The sequence below is a fragment of the Vulpes lagopus genome, chromosome X, assembly GCF_018345385.1.
Source record: "Vulpes lagopus strain Blue_001 chromosome X, ASM1834538v1, whole genome shotgun sequence".
Lineage (NCBI taxonomy): Eukaryota > Metazoa > Chordata > Mammalia > Carnivora > Canidae > Vulpes > Vulpes lagopus.
Window position 1 is genome coordinate 13,145,255 of NC_054848.1, and position 22,891 is coordinate 13,168,145.

At 42.0% G+C, this 22,891-nt stretch overlaps 1 protein-coding gene across 6 annotated transcripts in view; it reads left to right on the forward strand.

Annotated features, from left to right (window-relative positions):
* REPS2 (RALBP1 associated Eps domain containing 2) overlaps window positions 1-22,891 on the forward strand; it is a 227,493-nt gene that overhangs the window by 40,679 nt on the left and 163,923 nt on the right. For 5 of the 6 annotated variants that reach the window (XM_041740770.1, XM_041740772.1, XM_041740771.1 and 2 more), the window contains exon 2: window positions 21,069-21,192. In XM_041740770.1, the coding sequence (XP_041596704.1) occupies window positions 21,069-21,192 (124 nt within the window). Of the gene's footprint in view, window positions 1-20,763; window positions 20,869-21,068; window positions 21,193-22,891 lie in introns of those variants that run through there. The other variant, XM_041740775.1, reaches the window with a different exon arrangement.

Consider the following 22,891-nt stretch of genomic DNA (forward strand, 5'->3'; position numbering starts at 1 on the left):
ATATGGTTAAACCTCTTCAAGATCTTAATAAACAAATTCAGAGCAAAGCTTTTTTAGATTCTTTTGGAGTTATAGTAAGTTTTTCTGTTATTTAGGGATATTAACTAGTCCTCTGCTTGAAGTGTGCATACTGCCCATTTGTTCATATGCAGAAAATGCTGATTGTGAGCTGTGGCGGAGGAAAACTGAGGTTTGTAGAAAGGCCCATAGCCAGAGAGCTGGTGTCCAATGCCACACGACTTCATGATCTTTAGCATGCCCTGCAGTATGGGAGATCCAAGAGGCCTGCCCTCTGTATAAACTGTTTACAGGCTGTGGAGTTGGCAGACTCAGTACTGTGTGTTTATTGCTTTTCGTTAGCTGTTGTTGGATTGGTGGCTGGCATTGGTGGTGGGTTAATGGAATTGATGGTGAGAGAGATTCTGGATATAAGCAGTTGTAATAGTTGGGAATCCCTAGGGTTATCACTATTGTGACAGCTTCCCCATTGTGCTGTTTATCAAATAGCTATAGTAGATTGTAAAATTCCCCCAATACCGTGCTGCTCCTTTCTTTTTTTAAAAAAAGATTTTATTTATTTATTCATGAGAGAGACAGGAGAGAGGGAGAGACTTAGCCAGAGGGAGAAGCAGGCTCCATGCAGGGAGCTCGATATGGGACTTGATCCCGGAACTCGAGAATCACGCCCTGAGCCGAAGGCAGATGCCCAACTGCTGAACCACCCAGGTGTCCCTATGCTGCTCCTTTTAAAAAAGATTTTATTAATTTATTTTAGAGAGAGAGAAGGAGTGTGAACTGGGGGAGGGAATAGGAGGGGGATAGAATCTCAAGCAGACTCCACACTGAGTGTAGAGCTCAACGTGGGGCTCCATCTCAGGACCCTGAGATCATGAACAGAGCCAAGACCAAGAGCCAGATGCCTAATCGACTGAGCCACCCAGGCACCCTGCATCTTCTTTTCTGTTTTTTAAATCAAGATGTGAAATCTGTGTCTCCATCCTTAAAGTGTTGGCTGGTCTCATGACTTGCTTTTTTTTTTTTTTTTTAAAGATTTATTTATTCATTTATTCATGATAGACACACACACACAGAGAGAGAGAGAGAGAGAGAGAGAGAGAGAGAGGCAGAGACACAGGAGGAGGGAGAAGCAGGCTCCATGCCGGGAGCCCGACGTGGGACTTGATCCCGGGACTCCAGGACTGCGCCCTGGGCCAAAGGCAGGCACTAAACCGCTGAGCCACCAGGGATCCCCTCATGACTTGCTTTAATCATAGAATACAGTAGAAGTGACTGTGCAAGTTTTGAGCCTTGGTCCAAAGAAGGATTTCACCTTCAGTTCTTGCTGCTTTGGGAGCTCTGCCACCAAGTGGAAAAGCCCAGGCTCACCTGCTGGAGGATAAGAGGCCACATGGAGGCTAGTGGAGGCCCCCAGTCAACTCAATAGCTGACTGTGGAAGCCTAAGTGAGTCCCACCTGACATCAGCAGAGTCTGGTCCACATCAGTAAAATTGCCTAGCTGAGCTCAGCCCAGATTGCTGACCCCCAAATTATTAACTAAATAAATGTTTTAAGAACTAATGTTTTGGGGTGGTTGGTTATGTAGCAATAGATAATTGATAGAGGTGAGCTTGGATGGGCCAGTCAAAACTTATTTTTGACCTCTTTTCTATAACACCCAGGAGTCATAACACAATCATGTTAGTAACAGACATACCTGTGGGTAATTTAAGCAAAAAAGGAGTTCATTGGGTAGCTCAGTCTTTTCTTAAGAAAGCTGGGGAAAAGGCTTGAAAAGTGCACAAGAGGCAGCATTGCTAGAACTACAGCCATATCATGCCACAGATTTGGTCTGGTGAAGATGCTGGAACTGGAGCCACTGAATATTTGTATACCTCTAGGTATACCTTTCTTTGCCTGCACTGGACCTCAGATGTGGAGCTCGGCACCCCTGTTGCCCCTAGGAACTGACATTGCTGCTGTTTTCAGAAAACAGTGATCTACTATTCCTGCTACTTTGCATACTCATTACTGATTCAAATGCCCTGTAGTGTGTCTGACCAAGCTGAGGGCCTGTGCCCTTACCAAAATCAGGAAAGTGAGTATCTGACATTTTTAACTTCTTTAGCTGAAGGCAGGTAGAAAATTTCATAAACATTGGCAAGGTGTTGTGATGCAGGGCAGCCAAAAGAAAAATCAGAAAATGTTCATTAGTTTCTGTTTTGTACTCTGGTTGACTCAGTTTTAGCATAGTTATGATGAAACTGGATGTGAGGTTCGTTCCTTGGTTCTATGGAGAGAAAATATTCAGTCTGAGCCTGTACCCTTTACAATCTCTCCCTTTCTCACAGATGTGTGCCCATGGCCATTTGGAAGGCCAAAAAAATAAGAGGTTCCTAATTTGCATGTATCTCTGGTTGCCAAGGTACAAACAGTATGTGTCTTTCAGTTGCTAGGCCCAGAGAGACTTCATTCATTGCCACAGTATGCCACCTAAAAGAATGAATGAATGAATGAATGAATGGCATCTTAGTGAACATAAGGGGTTGCCTATTTGTACAGTGAATTTGGTTCATGTGACATTTATAATATGAATTGCTGGGTGGCAAGATCTTGAAATTCAGGTCATTTCTCATTTTCCAGAATTTCTCTAATAACTATTCTGAATCCCTAAATGCCTATCTGCAAAACCATTTATCTAGGGTTAGTTTAAATATTAGAAATAACACATAAGAAGGAAAGCATAATGCTTGGAGAGTATGTAGTAGGTGCTTGAGAAATGTTGATCCTTTTTCTCAAACTTCTTGAATATACATACTCTGATCAGATTGTGTTCTTAGTTCGGGCTGCTATAACAAAATACCATAAACCAAGTGGCTTACAAACAATAGAAATTTATTTCTGACAGCTCTAAAGGCTGGAGGTTCAAGGTCAGGGTGCCAGCATGGTCAGGTTCTGGCGAGGGCCCTCTTCTGGGTTGCAGACAGCCAGCTTCTTGCTGTGTCCTGACCTGGCAGAGAGAGTGAAGCAGACTTGTGACTCTTCTAAGGTTACAGATCCCATTCATGGGGTCTCCACCCTCATGATCTCATCTGATCTTAATCAGCTCCCAAAGGCTCCATCTCCTAATACCATCACATTGAGGGGTAGGGCTTTAACATATGAATTTGTGGGGGGGGGCACATTTAGTCCATAACAGATTATAAACTCCTTGAGGGTAGAGACTGTTCTTTCTGTGTCAAATATGTCTAAGTTGTCAAATCTCTAGGCATGGCTTGTGAGACTTGGGGTAGATTGTCTTGGGAGAAATCAGGACCTAGACCTTAGCTCATCCACGTGGTGGGGGTGCCAGTTAAGGAGGGATGAGTGGATTGTCTCAGATCAGGCAATGCAAAGTCTATCCGGGCCATTGGAATAGTGACTAGAGGTGATTTCAAGGTACAACACAGGAGATCCACCTGGGTCCTAGGGATGTCCCTTTTGGCAAGCACAACTCAGTGACAGACCTAAGAGCAGGGAAAGTTGGAGGTTTAGGTATCAGGGAAGTGTCAGTGGGTACCTGGGGGTGAGGCACCAGACAAGGACAGACAGTTGAGAGCAAGGCCAGGCCTTAAATGATGGGTGTCTGTTAAGCTAGAGTGGGAAGAGGATGGATGTTTCTTTCTGGGGCATAGAAAGGGGATTTGGTCATGGAAAGAAGTTAGTCTTGTTAATATAACGTGGCCATTAGATCTCAATAGGACCAATAGCAGAGTGGACTTGGGGCTGGGTTCTGGCTAATTGGGCTAAAGAATCCATTTGCATTTGCTGTGATGATGCTGGGGAACTTAGTGTGCTGGTTGCCATGAGGCCCTGCTATGGGGAGAACAGTCATGAACAGGGAGGGGCCCGTTTCCAGTTTCAGTGCCCTGCAGTACAGCCTGCTTTGAGGGAGTCGGCTTTCTCAGAGGGAGGCTGCCCGCATGTCAGGGAGGAGAGAGAGGAGCATTTGTTGTTTTAACAGTTGAAAGGGTCTTCACTAGGAATTCAACATGGAAACCCAATTAATGAAGTCAGATTGCCTACCCTATCAAAAAGTGCTCTTTTGGGTATGAGTTTAACTGTGCTGGAGGGAGAGAGAGACACACACACACACACACACAGAGAGGCAGAGACACAGGTAGAGGGAGAAGCAGGCTTCATGCAGGGAGCCCTACGTGGGACTCGATCCCGGGTCTCCAGGATTACACCCTGGGCCAAAGGCAGGCGCTAAACCGCTGAGCCACCCAGGGATCCCCATGTGCTGGAAGGTTCTGATCTGTCTGGGTTTAAGTTGGAGAGTGAGAACTCTAATGTGATCTGAGACTTAACTTCCATTTGTTCATTCCTTCCAAAGCATTTCAAGGATTTGTATGTAATACACGGGTGTTCCACTGACATGAGGTGCCTTGGCTTGCTCTGTTTCTCTCACTAAGGCACTGGTTTGAAAAGAGAATGTGTGTATGAGTGAGTGCATGTGTGCCTGTGCTTGTGTGAGTGTATGAAATAAAAGATACATAGAATATACTGAAACAAACTTACAAAAATATCAAATAACCCCTACCTGTAATTTTGTTTTTGAAAAAGCATTGAAAATATCAATAAACAAATTGTCTGGGAAGTGAGTCCTTTGGCGCTAAGTGTGAGTTGCTAGAACCTTTACCTAAAGTAAAAGCTTTATATAATCTTGGCAGTGCATGTGTGTTCACCTGAGATTTTGCTGCCTCCAGCTCTACAAAAGTCTGTGATGTGCAGAGCCTAGAAACTGGGCCAACATCCTAAAATGAATTTTCTTTTGTAATCTGAGCCACTGTTGCATTTTAATTCAGTTGTAGTGTCAAGACTGTGTGTGTATGTGCTTGCACGCACATGTGTGTGTGTGTGCATTCCTTCCTCTCATCTGTTCCTGGCATTTAAATCAGTGCCTGGCACTTGGTCAGCCCTCAGTAAATGTTCTTAGTTGATTCTATTGTTCTTTTTCCCTATACTGTTCTACATCGCAGTGACTGTCTTCTGGGGGTAGGTGGGATGCTTCCTTTGTACTTGGGTGGTTCACTCTTTTTACACTCTTCCCCGCAGCTCACCTTGAAGTGTTAGGCAGGTGACTCTGAGATGTATGCCTGAACATGTGCAGCCAACTGGACAGCTTGAAAAGCTGTGGCATTGGCTTGCCAAAGAAGGCCTAGTTTACAAAAGTCATAATAAATCATTGTCGTCAAATGTCACCCCTACCTATAATCTTTCCTCATTCCAAATAACAGTATAGGTGAGTCTATAGACTCTCTGTCTGAATATGCTAATCCATTGTGCAAAAACCAAAACAGCTAGCTAGTGTAGAATTTATTTGAATTCTTGTCTTTAGGAATCATATTAGTTTCATGTTTGATTCCTTAACATATTTCTTTGTTTTAATTCAAAAGTGATCCTCCTCCTGCAAAAACAAGAAAACTGAGTAAATTCAAAGTTCTGGGAGGATATGTTGTATTTCTCTTTGGCTTTGTTTGCTTCGAGTCAGGTGATTACAAAATTACTTACCTGAACTCACATGAGGTACTTGCTATCCTGGAATCAGGTGGTGTCTCTGATCCTTTAAATCTGAAAAAAAATTGAATAGGTTGATATATTCACATAAGGCACAATTCAGTGGTACAAAACAACATTCATAGGGGTTCTCTCAGTGCAGTGAAGAGTTAAGACTCAGCTGGGCATATTTAATGTATTCCATAAGCTTTCTTAGTGGGAAATCAATGGGATGGGTGGATGGGGAATGCAGGGATGACTTTGCAAATTCTGGACTTGCCTTCAAGAGACTTGTGGCCTTGTAGGGAGATGTAGCAGATAAACGGAGAACCATAATGCAAAGTAGAAGTGGTAAATGCCAGTTCAAACTATAGTTTTAGCTTTTACTCATAGAATTCGTTTTATAGAATGTTCGGATCTCAAAAAAGCCTTGTGTTCTATCTAGTCACGGTGCTTTGTTCCAATAGATGAGACTTGAGACCAAAAGAGGTCAGGTGCCTTCCTCTTGATCACCCAGTTAGAGCTACCTTTGACAGAGATAACTCGTTTTTATAAAGCAAGGTGCTGCCTTGGTTTGTGTTGGCAACTTAGAGGAAAGACTGCTGTGTTTGTGTGTTAAATCTGAGCTCAGTGAGTAAGGATCCTTGCAGCTTTGTTCAGCTGGGCATTTTGTTTTGTAATTGCACTTAGAACAGGTGGGAGGGGAATGGTTTTGTGGTATGTCTATATTTTCTGCTGACATGGGATTAGGCCTTGTCTCTTACTCCTCAGCTTTTCTGAATTCATTTTAAGTAGATAGTACATGTACATGATTCAAAAATCAAGAGGTATAATAAGAAATACAGCAAACTCTTCCCTACCCCTGTGCCTTGGCCAAGGGGTTCCCTTCTCTTCCTTGGAGGACAGCTGGCAGCCAAGTTTGTTAGCTTCAACTTCAAGAGATTGCATACAAATATATAAGTAAATGTATTTATAGTCAACCCCCTAAAAAAAATAACCTACTATACCCACTATTGTGCACCATGCTTTTTCTGTTTCAGTGGTTTAACCTGATGATCTTTCCATGTCCTTACACAAGGAGCTTCCTCACTCTTTTTTAGTTCGTGGGTTTTTTCCCCCTTTTTTCCTTTTGGTGGCAGACAGCTGAATCCACTCTAAATAGTTAAGCCAAAGAGGGATTAGGACTTTAGGTAACTGATAGAATTGTTGGAGGCTGGAGAAACCGGCTGCCATCTAACTTCCCAAGCCCCACATAGCACTGGTATTAAGTGGAAGCCACCTGTGCTTCTGCCCGCATTGAGCAGCAGATCGCAGGGATTTATTTGCCTTGACTGCAGATGCTTCCATTGTCATCCTGAGCCAGGAAGGCAGCTTTGCAGCTACTGCAGCTTCTCACCTGTAAAAGTAATGCTCTGAGCAGCTTCTCTTCTATTTCTCACTTCTAAAGCGAATTCATGTGTGCATATGTCTGATCAGTGGAGCCTTGGTCACATGTTTGCAGTTTAGCTGCAAAGAAGCCTAGGAATCTGATTCTCAGCTTTCAAGTTGGGAGGTGAAACTTATGAGAAATTTCTTCAAATAGAGAAAAGCTTTCAAAAGATAATGGGTAATCTCAGATATGACACATGTCTACTAGAGCTGCCTAGAAATCTGTTGTGTGGATGAACCACAGTTGATTAAACTAATATTTTAGATAAGGGACCTCTAGGTGTTTTGCAATCTGTATCTTACACAATACATATTGCATGACCTTGTACATATGTCATTTTGCTTGTGTAAAAAGGAATATAAATTCATAGAGGTAGAATTCCTAGATCAGAAGGTTAATTGTAATTCTTTTTTTTAAAGATTTTATTTATTTATTCATGAGAGAGAGAGAGAGAGAGGCAGAGACATAGGCAGAGGGAGAAGCAAGCTCCATGCAGGGAGCCTGCTGTGGGATTTGATCCTGGGACTCCAGGACCACGCCCTGAGCCGAAGGCAGACGCTCAACCACTGAGCCACCCAGGCTTCCAGATTGATTGTAATTCTTATGGATATTGCCAAAAGGTCTCTGGATGTTATACCAGTCTGCGTTTCCACTAGCAGTGTACAAGTTCCTGAGTTTTTGCCCAGAGTCTTTTTGCTGTTCAGATTTCATCAGAGCCAGAGTGGCCGGCTGGGTCTTCCCCAGTAGTGGGGTGAATTTTGGGCCTTGGGCCAAGAATGCTGGCAAACCAGATCTGGGCTGTAACCCCTGCCAATACAGCCTGTTTTTAGCATCTGGGCAGGATTTGGCCTATAATTTTATTAGATTCTCTGGCCTTAAATGGCATATTGGGGGATCCGAAAGATAATGTAGCTTCCAAAATTGATTTGCAGCTTGGGAGGAGCTTACACATTGAGAGGACTTGGATCATTATGTTTTCACAAATGCATAAGGACATTTTCAAAGAATGGTTATGAAGATTTATAATACCTTTTGCCCTTTAAAAATAAAAAACAAATAAGTGAAATAAACCAGACAAATACTGTATGATACCATTTCAATGTGGAATCTTGGGAGAAAAAAAAGTTGAACTCATGGAAACAGAATAGAATGGTGGTTGTCAGGGGCTGGGGTAGGTAGGGGGTGGAGGAAAGGGGGAGAGAATGGTCAAAGGGTACAAATTTTCAGTTATTACATGAACGAGGCCTGATGATCTTTTTTTTTTTTTTTTTAAATATTTATTTATTTATGATAGTCACACAGAGAGAGAGAGAGAGAGGCAGAGACATAGGCAGAGGGAGAAGCAGGCTCCATGCACCGGGAGCCCGACGTGGGACTCGATCCCGGGTCCCCAGGATCGCGCCCTGGGCCAAAGGCAGGCGCCAAACCGCTGCGCCACCCAGGGATCCCGAGGCCTGATGATCTAATGTTAAACATGGTGACTGTAGTTCATAACATTGTATGGTATAATTGAAATTTGCTAAGAGAGTAGAATTTAAGCGTTCTCACACATACATGAAAGTAAAAGTGTGAGGTGACAAATGTGTTAATTAACTCTGGAGGGGAATCCTTTCACAATGTGTATGTATATAGAATAATCACAATGGACACTTCATTTTTTAAAAAAAATTTTAAAGGATTTTATTTATTCATGATAGACACAGAGAGAGGCAGAGACACAGGCAGAGGGAGAAGCAGGCTCCACGCAGGGAACCGGACATGGGACTCGATCCCGAGTCTCCAGGATCACACCCTGGGCTGAAGGCGGCGCTAAACCTCTGAGCCCCCTGGCTGCCCACAGTGGACACTTTAAATATATGACAGTTTTATTTGTTATACCTCAAAGCTGGACAAAAGGGCAGAGTTTTACTTTTTAGGGTGTTAATTATTGCATAAATTTTGCTTATAACTGAAGTCTGGTGTCTAGTTGCTCCAAATGGTTGCTGTGAAAATACATAGTAATGTAGGAAGCCCTTGTACAAAAGCTTCTGAAAATTTTAAACAAATGAATATAAATGGGCAGAAGATAGGGGGTAATACATGTGTGTTCTTTTTTTAAAAAAGGTTTTATTTATTTGAGAAGGGGAGAGAGAGAGAGAGAGAGAGAGCCTGTGAGTGAGCACATGAGCAGGGGGAGGGACAGAGGCAGAGGGAGAAGCAGATTCCCTGCTGAACATGGAGCTCCATCCAGGACCCTGGGATCATGACCTGAACTGAAGGCAGACACTGAACAGACTGAGCCACCCAGGCCCTGTGTTCACTCTTTAAACTGGCATTTACTTAGTATAGCTGATTATTTCAAGAAAATATCCTTTCTGCATGGCTATTCAGGGTGTCTGCAAGGATATAAAGTATAGCTCAGGGAGGCAGTGTACTGTTGTGCAGGGGTTGGTGACCCTTTCTGTAAAGGGCCTGGTGGTAAATATTTTAGGCTTTGTAGGCCAAGAGGTAAAAGTGAGGACTTGATATAACAAGAGACAAAACAAACTTCCACAGACTTTTTATTGACAAATTCAAAACATAATAGTCCAGTACAATTTTTTTTGTAATATAAGTCTACTAGTAAGAAACATGAGATTCTTGTTTTGGGAATAATATTTTACCTAATGGGATTCAAAGTTAGCGTTCCCTGATCGTCAAATTGATTGCAAATGTTCATCTGTAAAAACCATTCTCAGCTCATGGGCCATACAAAACCAGGCAATGATCCAGATTTGGCCTCTGAATATTAGTTTTCCAGCCCCTGATGTAATGGGAAGACCATGAGCTTTGGATGCAGGCATGTATAGGTTTGAGTATTGCCTCTGAACTTGTGACCTTGAACATCTTACTTAACTAAATTGTGGTGTTTATTTGTGCATAAACTGGAGGTAATGACACATACCACATGGAATAAATATCCCCCCCATCTTTGTTGTGATTTCGAATTAGGATTCCAGTTCTGTAGATGTTGATGTAATTTAGCTAGACTTACTTAGAATTAGTATTTAACAGATTGAAAAGCCGATTGGTCAGGGTATAGAATAGTAACATGGTCTCAAAGTACTATATGAAAACATGTTTTTGCATTGGAGAGATCTTGGCTGTCACCACCTTAAACAAATGGTCAACCTTGGCAGTCAGTGGTGGGATGTTCTGATATTATGTGCCCCTCACTGATGTGTACCTCTTACTATATCACAGTATCATCTTTGTGGTGTTCTTGCCAGAAATGTTTGACGTGAATGTTAATGTTATCATAAGGAAACAGACACATCTAAAACGTGGAATTTTCTACAGGAACATTGTGAACTCTTGAAAGGATTCAGTGTCATGAATAACCAAGGGTTGATGGGGCTAGATTAGGGGAAGATTAAGGAAAGATAAGATAAAAATGTAATGCATGAACATTAATTAAATCTTGGATATGGGATCCTTGGGTGGCTCAGCAGTTCCGCACCTGCCTTGGGCCCAGGACATGATCCTGGGGTCCTGGGATTGATTCCTGCATTGGGCTCCCTGCCTTGAGCCTGCTTCTCCCTCTGCCTGTGTCTCTGCCTCTCTCTCTCTCTCTCTCTCTCTCTCTCTCTCTCTGTGTGTCTCATGAATAAATAAATCTTAATAAAAGATTTTATTTATTTATTCATGAGAGACACACACAGAGAGAGGCAGAGACAGGCAGAAGGAGAAGCAGGCTACATCAGGGAGCCTGACATGAGACTCTATCCCAAGTTTCCAGGATCAGGCCCTGGGCTGAAGGCGGCGCTAAACCGCTGAGCCACTGGGCTGCCCAATAAAATCTTAAAAAAAAAAATCTTGGATATGAAAAAGTTCTATAGGTCATTTATAGGACAATTGAGGGACTCTGAGTATGGACCACATGCTGTATGATGATATTAATGTTGATTTCCTGAGGTGTGGTGATGATGGTGGGATGGTGTAAGAGAGTATCTGTTTTGGGGAGGTGAATAATAAAGTGTTTAGGGGTGAGGGAGGGAGAGAATGAGCGTATGAGAGAGAGAAAAGTAAGTTACTTTGTTCAGTGCTGCTCACTTCCTAGCATGGCACTGAACACAATGCTTTTAATGGAGAGGTGCCTAATACATCTTAAAGCATTAAGTACTTTCAGCTATTACTGGGCTTCTGTGTCTGAAATTATGCCTAAGCACTAAATATCTGTCCTCTCTTTACTAGTGTGGTAGTTTGGCTTAGGCATATACTCTGGTACCTGATGTTGAGAATTGGATATTCATATTTTCTTGGGCAGCTCACCTAGGTCCCTCTGGACTGAAAATCACTCTTGATTTTTAGAATGTGTAAATGAACAGGAAGGGAGAACTCAGGATAGTTGACCTGGTTCTTCAGCTGATACAACTTATAAGCATGTCCTTCAGATATTCCTCTATATTTCTGTTGTTGAAGGTGCATACTTGGGGGCTGACATCTGATGGGGGTATGCTGAGTAGAAGGAGGCTTGGTTGGAGGAAGCCTGCAGTGTGCATCTCTGGAGCACCTAGCAGCTGGAGCATCACTGAGGTGTTCTGGGTTCTGAAGCAGAGGGCTGGGATAAAGCATGATGAGGCCTTTCCTCATGCTTTGGTCTAACCGGTCCTTCCTAGGTGAGCAGGGATGGAATAGACAAGTTAATATTCTCATATTCCTGCAGGAACTCTTATGACTATATGGTGTGAGATGACTAAAGCCAATTTAGCAGCCACTTGTAAAAGTAATTACAAGATGAGAGAAAGAAAAGTGATTCTGTTACTACAGGCTGTGAAAATAAATTAATTCAGCAAACATTAATTGAGCAACTGAAAATTAGCAAACATTGTAAAAAAGAGTCCAGAGGTACAAATGATAAAGATATTCTCTTGCCTTGGGCTGGACACTTGGAGGGAAGGGAACGTGATGGGGATACAGTGGAGACGGTGACCAAATACAGACTTGGCTGTGCTACAAGGCTAGTGATGTGATAGAATGCTAGTGAGAAGGGTTATGGGAATGCAGAAAACATGCCATCTGGAGTTAAGGTTGCAAACATAAGATTTGTCTTGAAGTGATCTGAAGAATGAGCCTTGCCAGTAATGAAGTGGGGAGACCTCGAGCTCCCAGGCAGGGGACACGTGTTGCAAGGTGTCCAGAGGCTTGAATGGCTCTTATGTGTTGAGGGACTGGTTGGCATCTGGAGTGACTGAAGCCTTAGATGCAGGGTAGGGAGGAGACAGACGTGAGGTTGTGGGAAAGGTAGTTTAGGCCAGATGGGCAGGCCTCAAAAGCCATGCTCAGGAATCTGGGTTTTACAGGAAAGGGAATGAGGAGCCCTGGAAGTCCCTTTGAGTTCGGGTGTGTGTGTGTGTGTGTGTGTGTGTGTGTGTGTGTGTGTGATCTTGTTTCAATAAGATATCATGGAGGGAATGTGGAGGGTGGTGTGGTAAAATTGCACGAGTCTAGGGGCAGGACTTGAAGTAGTCCGTGTGTGAGCTAAGAATCTGAACTTGGCAGCTGCAGCAGAGAAAAAATAGAAAATAAGGAAGGGTCCACTGGTGCTCTTGCGGAATTCTTTCAACCCCTCCCAACAAGACCTTTTACAATTTTAAATCTTTCTAAGGAAGTCTTTAAAAAATACTTGAAAGAGAGAAGCTTATTCCAACCTTTGAACAGTTCTGAAAATTTATTACATTTTAGCTAGGAAAGAAAGTATTATTTCAGGCAAACTGGAACATGTGTGGACTGATTACTCAGCACAGTCACTTAATCTTTCAGAATTAGGTAGGAGGGAAGCTATTTTAGTGGCCTTCAATCTTCCTCCAGAACTTTGTCCAGGTTTCTCCCAAATGGTCGGTGAATTTTTCTGATTTGTATCCAGCACCCCCACAGTTTAGTATACATCTGTAAGCTGTAAGGAAGTTGATTTCATCTATTCCTTTTTTTCCATCTCTGGCCTTCCACCTGAGAAAACAAATATGAGTCCATAGGTTCTTGTTCTGTGTCAGAAATTTGCACATGTAATCTGAGATGGATCCAGCCGAGAGTGTTACAGGTTTGGAGTTTAGAAAAAGAGGAGTGAAATCTTTGTATTTTTTCTTTTATTTTGAGAAATGGTTGGTAACTTGGACTGTTTGAAGGAGCAATTATATAAAATATTTCCTGCTAATTGAGTATCTGGGATAAGCACCACCTTATTATCTTTAGTTTGTGTTAAAACGTTTCTACCCACAATTCAGAGCTTTTCCATGGAGAATTTGACTTAGAACATCTTGAACCTTGAGAAACAAAACTTAGAAAATTAACCTCCTTTTTGAATTGAGACATCTCAGGCTTACAGGGGTCCACAGGTAAGTTCCAAAGGCTTATAATTACTTTATCTTCCTTATGGCTTGAATATTTCAGAAAGTTCTTGGCATGTCTCTTGGAGGGTTAGTGTACAAAGAGCAAGAAAAGTGACCTATGGGTTTACCTCACTTATGTGTGTATATTCCATGTTTGCTATAAAAAGCAGTGATCCTAGTGGTGTATGGGACCAAAGGACACTTTCCAAGGTAAATAAAGCAGTTGGTCTCAACGTACCATATGGAGGTTTTATTTTTATTTATTTATTTATTTATTTTTATTTTTTAATTTTAATTTTTATTTTTTTTTAAAAGATTTTATTTATTTATTCATGAGAGACACAGAGAGAGCGAGAGGCAGAGACATAGGCAGAGGGAGAAGCAGGCTCCGTGCAGGGAGCCCGATGTGGGACTCGATCCCGGGACTCCAGAATCACATCCTGGGCCAAAGGCAGGCACTAAACCCCCGAGCCACCCAGGGATCCCCATATGGAGGTTTTAGCAGCAATTTCATTTACACTTAGTTGGGAGCTTTTCGGTTCTATATATTACTTATGGCAAAGATAACTGAAGGTTAACTTGATACTAAATTAACACTGAAATAGTAGTTTTTAAATTGTTCACATGTCAAGGATTTTAATTTCTTAGGGATTATTTTGCAAGACAACTATATTGATGCTGGAACCACATTGATCATGTTGGTGTTTTCTTCCCATGTATAGGCAAGCCTGTACCTGAAGATGTGTAATTTCTATGTTCACAGTAAGGGATATATTATACAACAGTTACTTTTTATTTGTGAGAGCTGGTTTATTCACTTGATTGAGAATTTTTTTGACCAAATCTTGGATGCCTAGCCTTGTGCTAGGAGGTGAATGGAAGTTACTCCTTGCCTTTGGAGAGAAAACATTTTAATAGAGATAAACATAATTATAATGTGATAAGTGCTGAAATAGATACGAAAAAACTTGAATGTGGAGAATGTCAAACACTTGATGTAAGTACGTAGTAGGCAAATGAACCCCCATGAATGCATCACCCAGCTTCAATAGTGTTGTACCCATATGCTCTGCTCCACTTACGTCCCTCCCCCATTTTATTTGGAAGCATATCCAAGACAGTATACCATGTGATGGGCATTTATAGATATTTGAAGAGTCAGAGAATACACAGGGAAAATAAACTATACCTGGGCACTTGGGAAGGAAGGAGCTACAGAGAAGTAGCATTCAAGAATGGAGGGAGTAAGTTGGGGTGGGATATAACTGAACAGTTATTGAATATCTCTGAGCATTGTATTACATTCATTTAGTACACTAGTACATTTTTTTTTTTCATAATAGTCCTATGAGGGAGGCACTATCTCTATTTTACATATGAGGAAATTAGGTTTCAGGCAGATTTAAACAAACTTGCCCAAAGTTATAAAACTAATCAGTTTTCCATGTCGCAAACCAGCCTTAACTTTAAGGCTATTTAGTTTCCCATCTTCTGCACCATGTACATAGTGTACATACCATGTACATACAGATATGTGAATATCTGTACACACCATGATACACACCATGTACATACAGATATGTGAAAGTACAAGATGTGTCTAAAAGTGGGAGAAGCAGAATGCAGCTATAGAGTATGTGTGCATGTGTGTATGTTCGTCAGTGTTCAGAGATGAAACTAGAGAAGCTGCTCCAGGCCAGTTGTGAAGGGACTTGAATGCCATTCTAAGGAGATAGAATATTGTCCTGAGGATGGTGGAGTTCCAGGATGAGATGTCTGAAGGCATGAGAACAGTATTGTGAGCTTTCAAAAGGAAGAATATGCAGACAGTGTGGAGGACAAACTGGAATTGGAAGATGAGCTGAGGTGAGTATGGGTCAGAAAAAGTATTTATTCAACTACTATTTATTAAGTGTAGGCAATATGACCCCGAGAATGAACTGACAACAACAAACACATCTCCCTGTTTCATGGAGATTTTTTTCTTAAAGATTTATTTATTCACTTAAGATAGAGAGAGAGAGCACAAGTGGGGAGGGGGGACAGAAGCCGAGGGAGAAGCAGACTCCCCCTTGAGCAAGGAGCCTGACGTGGGCCTGGACCCCAGGACCCTGGGATCCTGACCTGAGCTGAAGGCAGACACTTAACTGACTGAACCCCCAGGTGCCCTTTCATGGAGATTAGTAGAGAATCAGTTACATGCAAATGGCCTGTTGTAATGTTGTGATTTATAATAAATATATATTTGATCTTCAACCCAGTTCCTGGCACAGAGCTCCTAAAACCCATGGAATTTCCTGTGATCAGAGCAGTAAATGTTCTTTTGTTACGTTAATAAGGTGACTTAGGGTAAGCCCTCAGGTAACCAGGATGGCGGTTGGTTGCCAAGGGAACCAACCTTGTGATTAGAGGTTTGGAACTTTTGATACCTGGTCCCCACAAACCTCCAGGTGTGAGGGGGCTAGAGGTTGAATTAATCACCAATTGTCAGTGGTTTTTAATCAATCATGCCTATTTAATGAAGCCCATAAAAACCCAAAAAGGACGGGGTTCAGAGCGCTTCGGGGTTGGTGAGCACAAGATATTTGGGGAGAGTGGAGTGGTGCTCCAAGAGACCATAGAAACTCTGCACACTCCCCCATACTTTGCCCCATTTCATTTCCTTCATTTGCCTGTTTCTGGGTTATATCCTTTTTGTAATAAACTGTTAATCTACCAAGTAAAATGTTTCTTTGAGTTCTGTGAGCTGTTTTAGCAAATTAAACCTGAGGAGGAGGTCATGGGCACCTCTAATTTATAGCCAGTTGATAACAACCTGATGTCTGAAGCGGGGCAAGGCACCAAGGGGGCCCATCTTGGAGGGCTGAGCCCTTAACCTGTGCAGTCTGATGCTGTCTCTGGGTAATCCTGTCAGAGTTGAGTTGAATTGTAGGACACTCAGGTGTCCTCTAGAGAATTACTTGGTGCTGTGTGGGACACCTCCGCCTTAACATTTTAGGATTGGTATCGGAGCCATAATACCTATGATCCTCTGAAAAGGTTACCACCTTTAGCAAACTGAATTCTCAAACACTATTGGTGGCAGCGTGGCCATATCTACTAACACTAAACATATACATATCTGGTAAGCAAGCAGTTACCACTCTTAAAAACCTAAAGAGAAATAGATTTCAGGCCAATGTATTCCACTCTACATGTCTTGACAAGACATGAAAAAGAATATTAGAGAAGCATGATTCAGAATAGACTCAAAGTGGAAACCATCCAAATGTCCAGTGGCAGAAGGATAAGTAATTTGTGATATATCCACACAAGTATTTGAATAACAACAAAAATGACTGAACTGTAATTTCACTCACCAACTTGGAAGAATGTCACAAGCAATATTGAACAAAGAAGCCAGACTTGTGGGTACATATTCTGACTATATAAAGTTCCCAAAAAGGCAAGACTAATCTGTGGTATTAGAAGTTAGGAAAATGGCATATGGGTAGTGATTGAAAGGAGCTGCACTGGGGGTGGGGGGCTTCTAGAAGGCTTGTAATGTTTTATTTCTTGATCTTGGCTGCTGGTTATGTAGTTGTGTTCCATTTATGAAAACTCATCTCCCATACACTATATACTTGGGATTTGTATGCTTCTCTGTATGTATATTATACTTTTCCATATGAATATTGTATTTCTTCTAGAAACAAATTCTGATAATTAGTATTTTTAAATATATAAATATTAAAGATTTTATTTATTTGAGAGAGAATGGAGGAAGGAGCAGAGGGAGAGGGAGAAGCAGACTTCGTGCTGAGCATGGAATCCAATGGAGGGCTCAATTTCAGGACCTTGAGATCCTGACTTGAGCCAAACTGTCGGATGCCTAAAAACCGAGCCTCTCAGGTGCCCCTGATAATTACTATTGATGTCTACTTGTTTACTTGAGGAACATTCACTATTATCTGAAAGTCACACTCAGGGGTTCTTCTCCTCTCTCAATATTAGTGCCTGCTTATTTTGTTGTGAAAAGAATACCAAATAATGGAATAAGGTTAGAAAAAGTTAAATCTGTCCCTGTATGGTTATGTGTGTTAATTCTACTTAAAAAAATCTGTCATGATAGCCGGGTGAGATCCTAGGAAGGGTTAAGGCTATGACAGAGGAGAAGATAGCCTTAGTTTGGGACGTGGGTTGGTGGAAAGATCAACTGGATATGGTCACCATTGAAGAGAAGTTTCTGATTTAGGGTATGGATAGTTGACATCAGCAAGATTAATTGACAGGTGCCAGGGTGTGTAGGGAGGGCAAATGAATGAGATTTATTTATGTTATGTCTGAGATGGCATTGGGTATCCATATTAGTGTTGTGCCCAAGATTGCAAATCCGAGAAACTACCAAGGAGCTGACACCCATGCAAGCGCAAGAGGGTTTATTTGCAAGCTCCAGCTTGGGTCCAAGTATACCAGACACAGCAGAGCAGGGACTTGGACCCCGAGGCTAAGAGGCGTAGCAGCTTTATAGGGGCCAGTGGCCAATGGGATTGTAACACACATAGAAAGTTGCACAGTCATGTCGGTCCGCACGCAGGTGGCCAATTGAATCACAATTTGCCCTATAGTGACCATTTGATCTGGCCTATCACTCTGGTCAGAATTGGCGCGCAGTTTTGGTGGGCACAAGGCAGGGTTACATTTTTATGAGCCGATTTCCGATAAGGGTATGCTCAGTGGCTTGACTAGGGTGGGGGAACGTCTTAAGCGATAAGCAGGTCATGTGGGGGTCATACAGGAGATGGCGGGTGTAGCACAAAATGGAGTTAGTCCTGCTCTGCTTGTCCAGGGGCAGGGGATTTTTGTTAAATTTCTTGGGTCCCACATTAGGGTTTTGAAAAAGTGCATGAAGTGTCTGAGATGTTACGTTTGGAGAGAGTGATTTGGTGATCATTTGTAAGGTAATTGAAGCCTGGAGAGAGAATGAGATCACTGAAAGTGCAGTGATTCTCAGCCTTGGCTACACATTAGAATTATCTAGAGAGCTTTGCAAAAATACTCATGCCTGGGCCACATAATTTACCAGCTAAAGCAGAATCTTTGGGGGGTAGGGCCTAGGTAACTGTATTTTTCAAAAGCTGCTCAGGTTACTCTTTTTTTTTTTTTTTTTTAAGATTTTATTTATGAAAGACACACAGAGAGAGAGAGGGGCAGAGACATAGGCAGAGGGAGGAGCAGGCTCCTTGCAGGAAGCCCGATGTAGGACTTGATCCCGGGACTCCAGGATCACACCCTGAGCCAAAGGCAGACACTCAACCGCTGAGTCACCCAGGCATCCCAGGTTATGCAGCTAGACCGGGAACAAAATAAGATAAGTGGGTCAATAAATCAGACAGTGGTGCATTTATTGAATGGATGCTATTGTCAACACTGTTAATTAGCTCTCATGAGGTAATTACCATTATCTCTCTTTACAGTTATGGGGAGACTGAGGCACAAGAGTTAAGTAGTTTGCCTTAGGCTATGCAGACAGCTAATTAGTGCCCAGGCCAGGATTTACAACCAAGTTCTTTACTGTAAGGGCTGTTCTCTTTATCATAACACCCTATTGCTTCTCTGGTCAAGAATGAATCTAGGGAGGATTGACTTTTCTAACAGCAACATGAGAAACTCAGCTGACCCTCTCCAATGAAACAACCATTTAAATAACAAAAAAATTATAAAAAATAATCATTTAAAGTCATTGGAAATTGACCTGAGGACATACTGCAAGTGGAGAAGCATTCAAGAAAATCTCCTAAATTGTGGTGAGCAGCAAATCTGCAGTATTTGAGCCACGACCTGTTACCCATGTCTCCCCTACCAGTTCCATATGAGGAAAGCTCCATTCCTGGTGGGTCCAGCAAAGAAGACAGGACTGTCTCTCCTCTCAACCCCAGCTCCTAGTCTAGGGCTAGGAGAGGGAGACCACATGCTATGAGAAATACTAGAAGTATCAGAAGGAAGGGAGAGAGAGAATGAGAGAAAGAAAAACACTAATCTATACATTCAAGAAGCCCATCCCTGTCCTGCCCTCTCCTGTGGCTGCTAGGCTGTTTGTCTGGTTGCAGCATCCCCAGCTTGCAACCTCGGTGAAAATGTCTGCAGTTCGGCTGGGGGCATGGGTGTAAGGCCAGTTACATACTACAAAGCTCAGTGTTCTTCCTGAGATTCAGCAGCTTTTCTTGAATAAACGCTCCCTGGATTGCTGCAAGACTTTGGTTAATTTCCAGAGTTCTGCCCATTTTCTTAGTTGGTTTTCTTATTGCATTGAGGGAGGAGTTTTTGGGAGGCCCTTATTCCCCCATTTTTTGCTATAACATCCTAGTTGAATTTTTATAGGAATTTTCTTTAGGTTAATTAGTGGCTGTTTATAGTTTGGAAATCTAAAAGCCCATCCATAAGGACCAACTAAAAAACAGAAACCACGTGTATCGTTATAGCAGAATATTATGTAGTTGTTAAAAGAAAGATGTAATTTTAACTGTGCTGATAGAGATTTTTCTTTAAGGGATAATGATAAATGAAAACAAGTTGCAAAATAGTATGTGGTATTCTGTTTGTATAAAGTGTTGAATAAACAAGAGGAAAAACACAGGTGTGTGCAATATATATGCACAGAACATTCCTAAAAGAATATAATGTTTTCCTCTAGGCCACAGGAAGTGGGGAGTGCTTTTTAGAGCTTCACCCCTTTTACTATTATTTGAACTTTTAGGTATTACCTTGAAATAACTTTATTTATTTTATTTTATTTTTATTTTTTAAAGATTTTATTTATTCATGAGAGACACAGAGAGAACGGCAGAGACACAGGCAGAGGGAGAAGCAGGCTCCATGCAGGGAGCCTGACAGGGGACTCGGGGACTCAGCTGGAACTCCAGGATCATGCCCTGGACTGAGCCACCCTGGGATCCCCTGAAATGACTTTAAAAAGTCATTGAATGTTTGTTAGTTTTAAATTACCAATAGGGGGGTGCCTGGGTGGCTCAGCAGTTGAGTGCCTCCCTTTGGCCCAGGGTGTGATCCTGGAGTCCCAGGATGGAGTCCTGCATCCGCGCTCCCTGCATGGAGCCTGCTTCTCTCTCTGCCCATGTCTCTGTATCTCTCTTTCAGTGTCTCTCATGAGTAAATAAATAAAAATCTTACAAAGAAAAACTACCAATAGGATATGTGTTAAAGGTTTGCAAATTAAACATTGCAAGATTTTAAAGACATTTGTATTTGTAGCCCCTTCCCCTTACTTTTCCTCTGAAGTGAGCACTTGTGATGTAATTTGAATGCTTAGGAAATCCTGTTGCCTGAAAACTTTAAAAATAATTAATTCACTTTTAGTTTTGATCAGCTGAGATAATCCACAAGTAGTGGTAATGACTAACCTGTTCTTTTCACCTCAGTGATCTTCTAGACTTTGTACATTAGTATCCACCCCCTGAACGAGTCACTCTCTTTTGTAAGAACAGTAACAGCCATCCTTTGTCACATTTATTTTTATCTTTGGAAGAGGAGGAATAATCACTCAGTCCTGAAACATCATGGGTAGGTAGGATTTAATTATCTGAATTGAAAATCTTCTGTAAACTGGAGGGGAAAAACCCCAACCGGTGTGTACACATAGGTTCTCTAGGGAGTTTTTGGTTAGCTATGCTGTGAAATCCTTGAGATTTCATAATATATCTTGTCTCATTTTCCTGTTATGAAATGGGGTTTTCAGGCTGGTTTTTCTTCTCTGTTTTCAGATCACAGAACTGTGTGGTGCAAAGCGGGTTGGTTATTTTGGTCCAACACAGTTTTACATTGCCTTAAAGCTGATTGCTGCTGCACAGTCTGGCCTTCCTGTACGGATAGAGAGTATTAAATGTGGTAAGTATCTCCCATTTATACATCTGATTGTCTGTGATGGCTGTCTTGTTTATGAGAACCATTTTTCATGGGCTTAAGGCCTGTTCTATAAGCATGTGTGGAATTTCTCCTTGCTTCTTCCACTCTTTTGTAAAATAAAGAAAATGTAGTAGGCATCTTTTTTTTTTTTTTAAGATTTTATTTATTTATTCATGAGAGGCACAGACAGAGAGGCAGAGACACAGGTAGAGGGAGAAGCAGGCTTCATGCAGGGAGCCTGATGCAGGACTCGATCCCGGGACTCCAGGATCATGCCCTGGGCTGAAGGCAGGCGCCAAACCGCTGAGCTACCCAGGGATCCCCATCTTTTTCTTTTTTTAAAAAATATTTATTTATTCATGAGAGACAGAGAGAGAGAGAGAGAGAGAGAGAGAGAGAGAGAGAGAGAAGGGCAGAGACATAGGCAGAGGGAGAAGCAGGCTCCCGGTATGGAGCCCGATGTGGGACTTGATCTGATGTGGGACTTGATCCCCCGATGCGGGACTTGATCTGATGTGGGTCCCTGGATCGCAACCTGAGCTGAAGGCAGGTGCCCAACTGCTGAGCCACCCAGGTGTCTCTCTTTTTTTTTTTTTTCTTCTTGAAATGGGAAAAAAATTCAGAGAGTGACCTAAGATTCATGTCTTTTAACGGACTTGAAGTTAAAATAGATTTTTGCTCTTTAGCAGAAGATCAGGACAGGATTTCTAGAGTCTGTGGCAAAATAAAAACTTTTAGTTTAATTTTCCTCTTGAGGAATATCCATAATGCCATTTGAAATTCTGTTAGGGGGAATCCCTGGGTGGCTCAGCGGTTTAGTGCCGCCTTCGGCCTAGGTCGTGATCCTGGAGTCCTGGGATCGAGTCCCGGGATCGAGTCCCACATCAGGCTCCCTGCATGGATTCTGCTTCTCCCTCTGCCTGTGTCTCTGCGTCTCTCTTTCTGTGTCTTTCATGAATAAATAAATAAAATCTTAAAAAAATGAAGTTTTGTTAGGGACAAAGGGACAATTACCTGGGAGAATTGGAGTGGAACCATCCCTATTTCCTCTCCTGTCCCTACCAGTCATATTATATATGATTGTCCTTTAGCTCCCCAGTTCCTGATTACTGTCCTTTAGTCCGCCAATTCTTTTAATGATTACTAAGTACCATGGAGCTACCAAAATTTTGGCAGAATGAATTTAGCTTCTCAGTTTTGATTTAACATTTTCTTATCTTCCCATTCCTGCCTCCAACCCAGTGAATGTTTGAGTACTTTCCATAACTTAAACAGCAAAGCCCCAAACTCTTAGCATCATTTATACTGCCTCAGTACTGGGTTTATAAATCTCTATGAAGAAGATGGTTATTCCAGGAATGTGTTGAGGTTCTCTGTTAGTTTACTATGATCTACATTATTTTCATAAGTTCACACAGCCATGTAGGAACTTTTTCCTTTTCCTCATTTTGAGATAGAAACCACTCAACTGTCCACACTTCTCCTGTAAAGTTCTTAGTAAACCTCAAAGTGGGTTCAGGAACCTTGTAGGATCTAAATAGCTGAGAAGATTCTGATAGGCTGACTATGGGAAACAAAGTCCTTTTGCCCTAACCATCAGGGAGCCACAATCATCCTGCTAATGTTTATTAAAGGCTTAGTGTGTGCCAGGTACCATCTCATTTAGTCCTCCTGACATCCT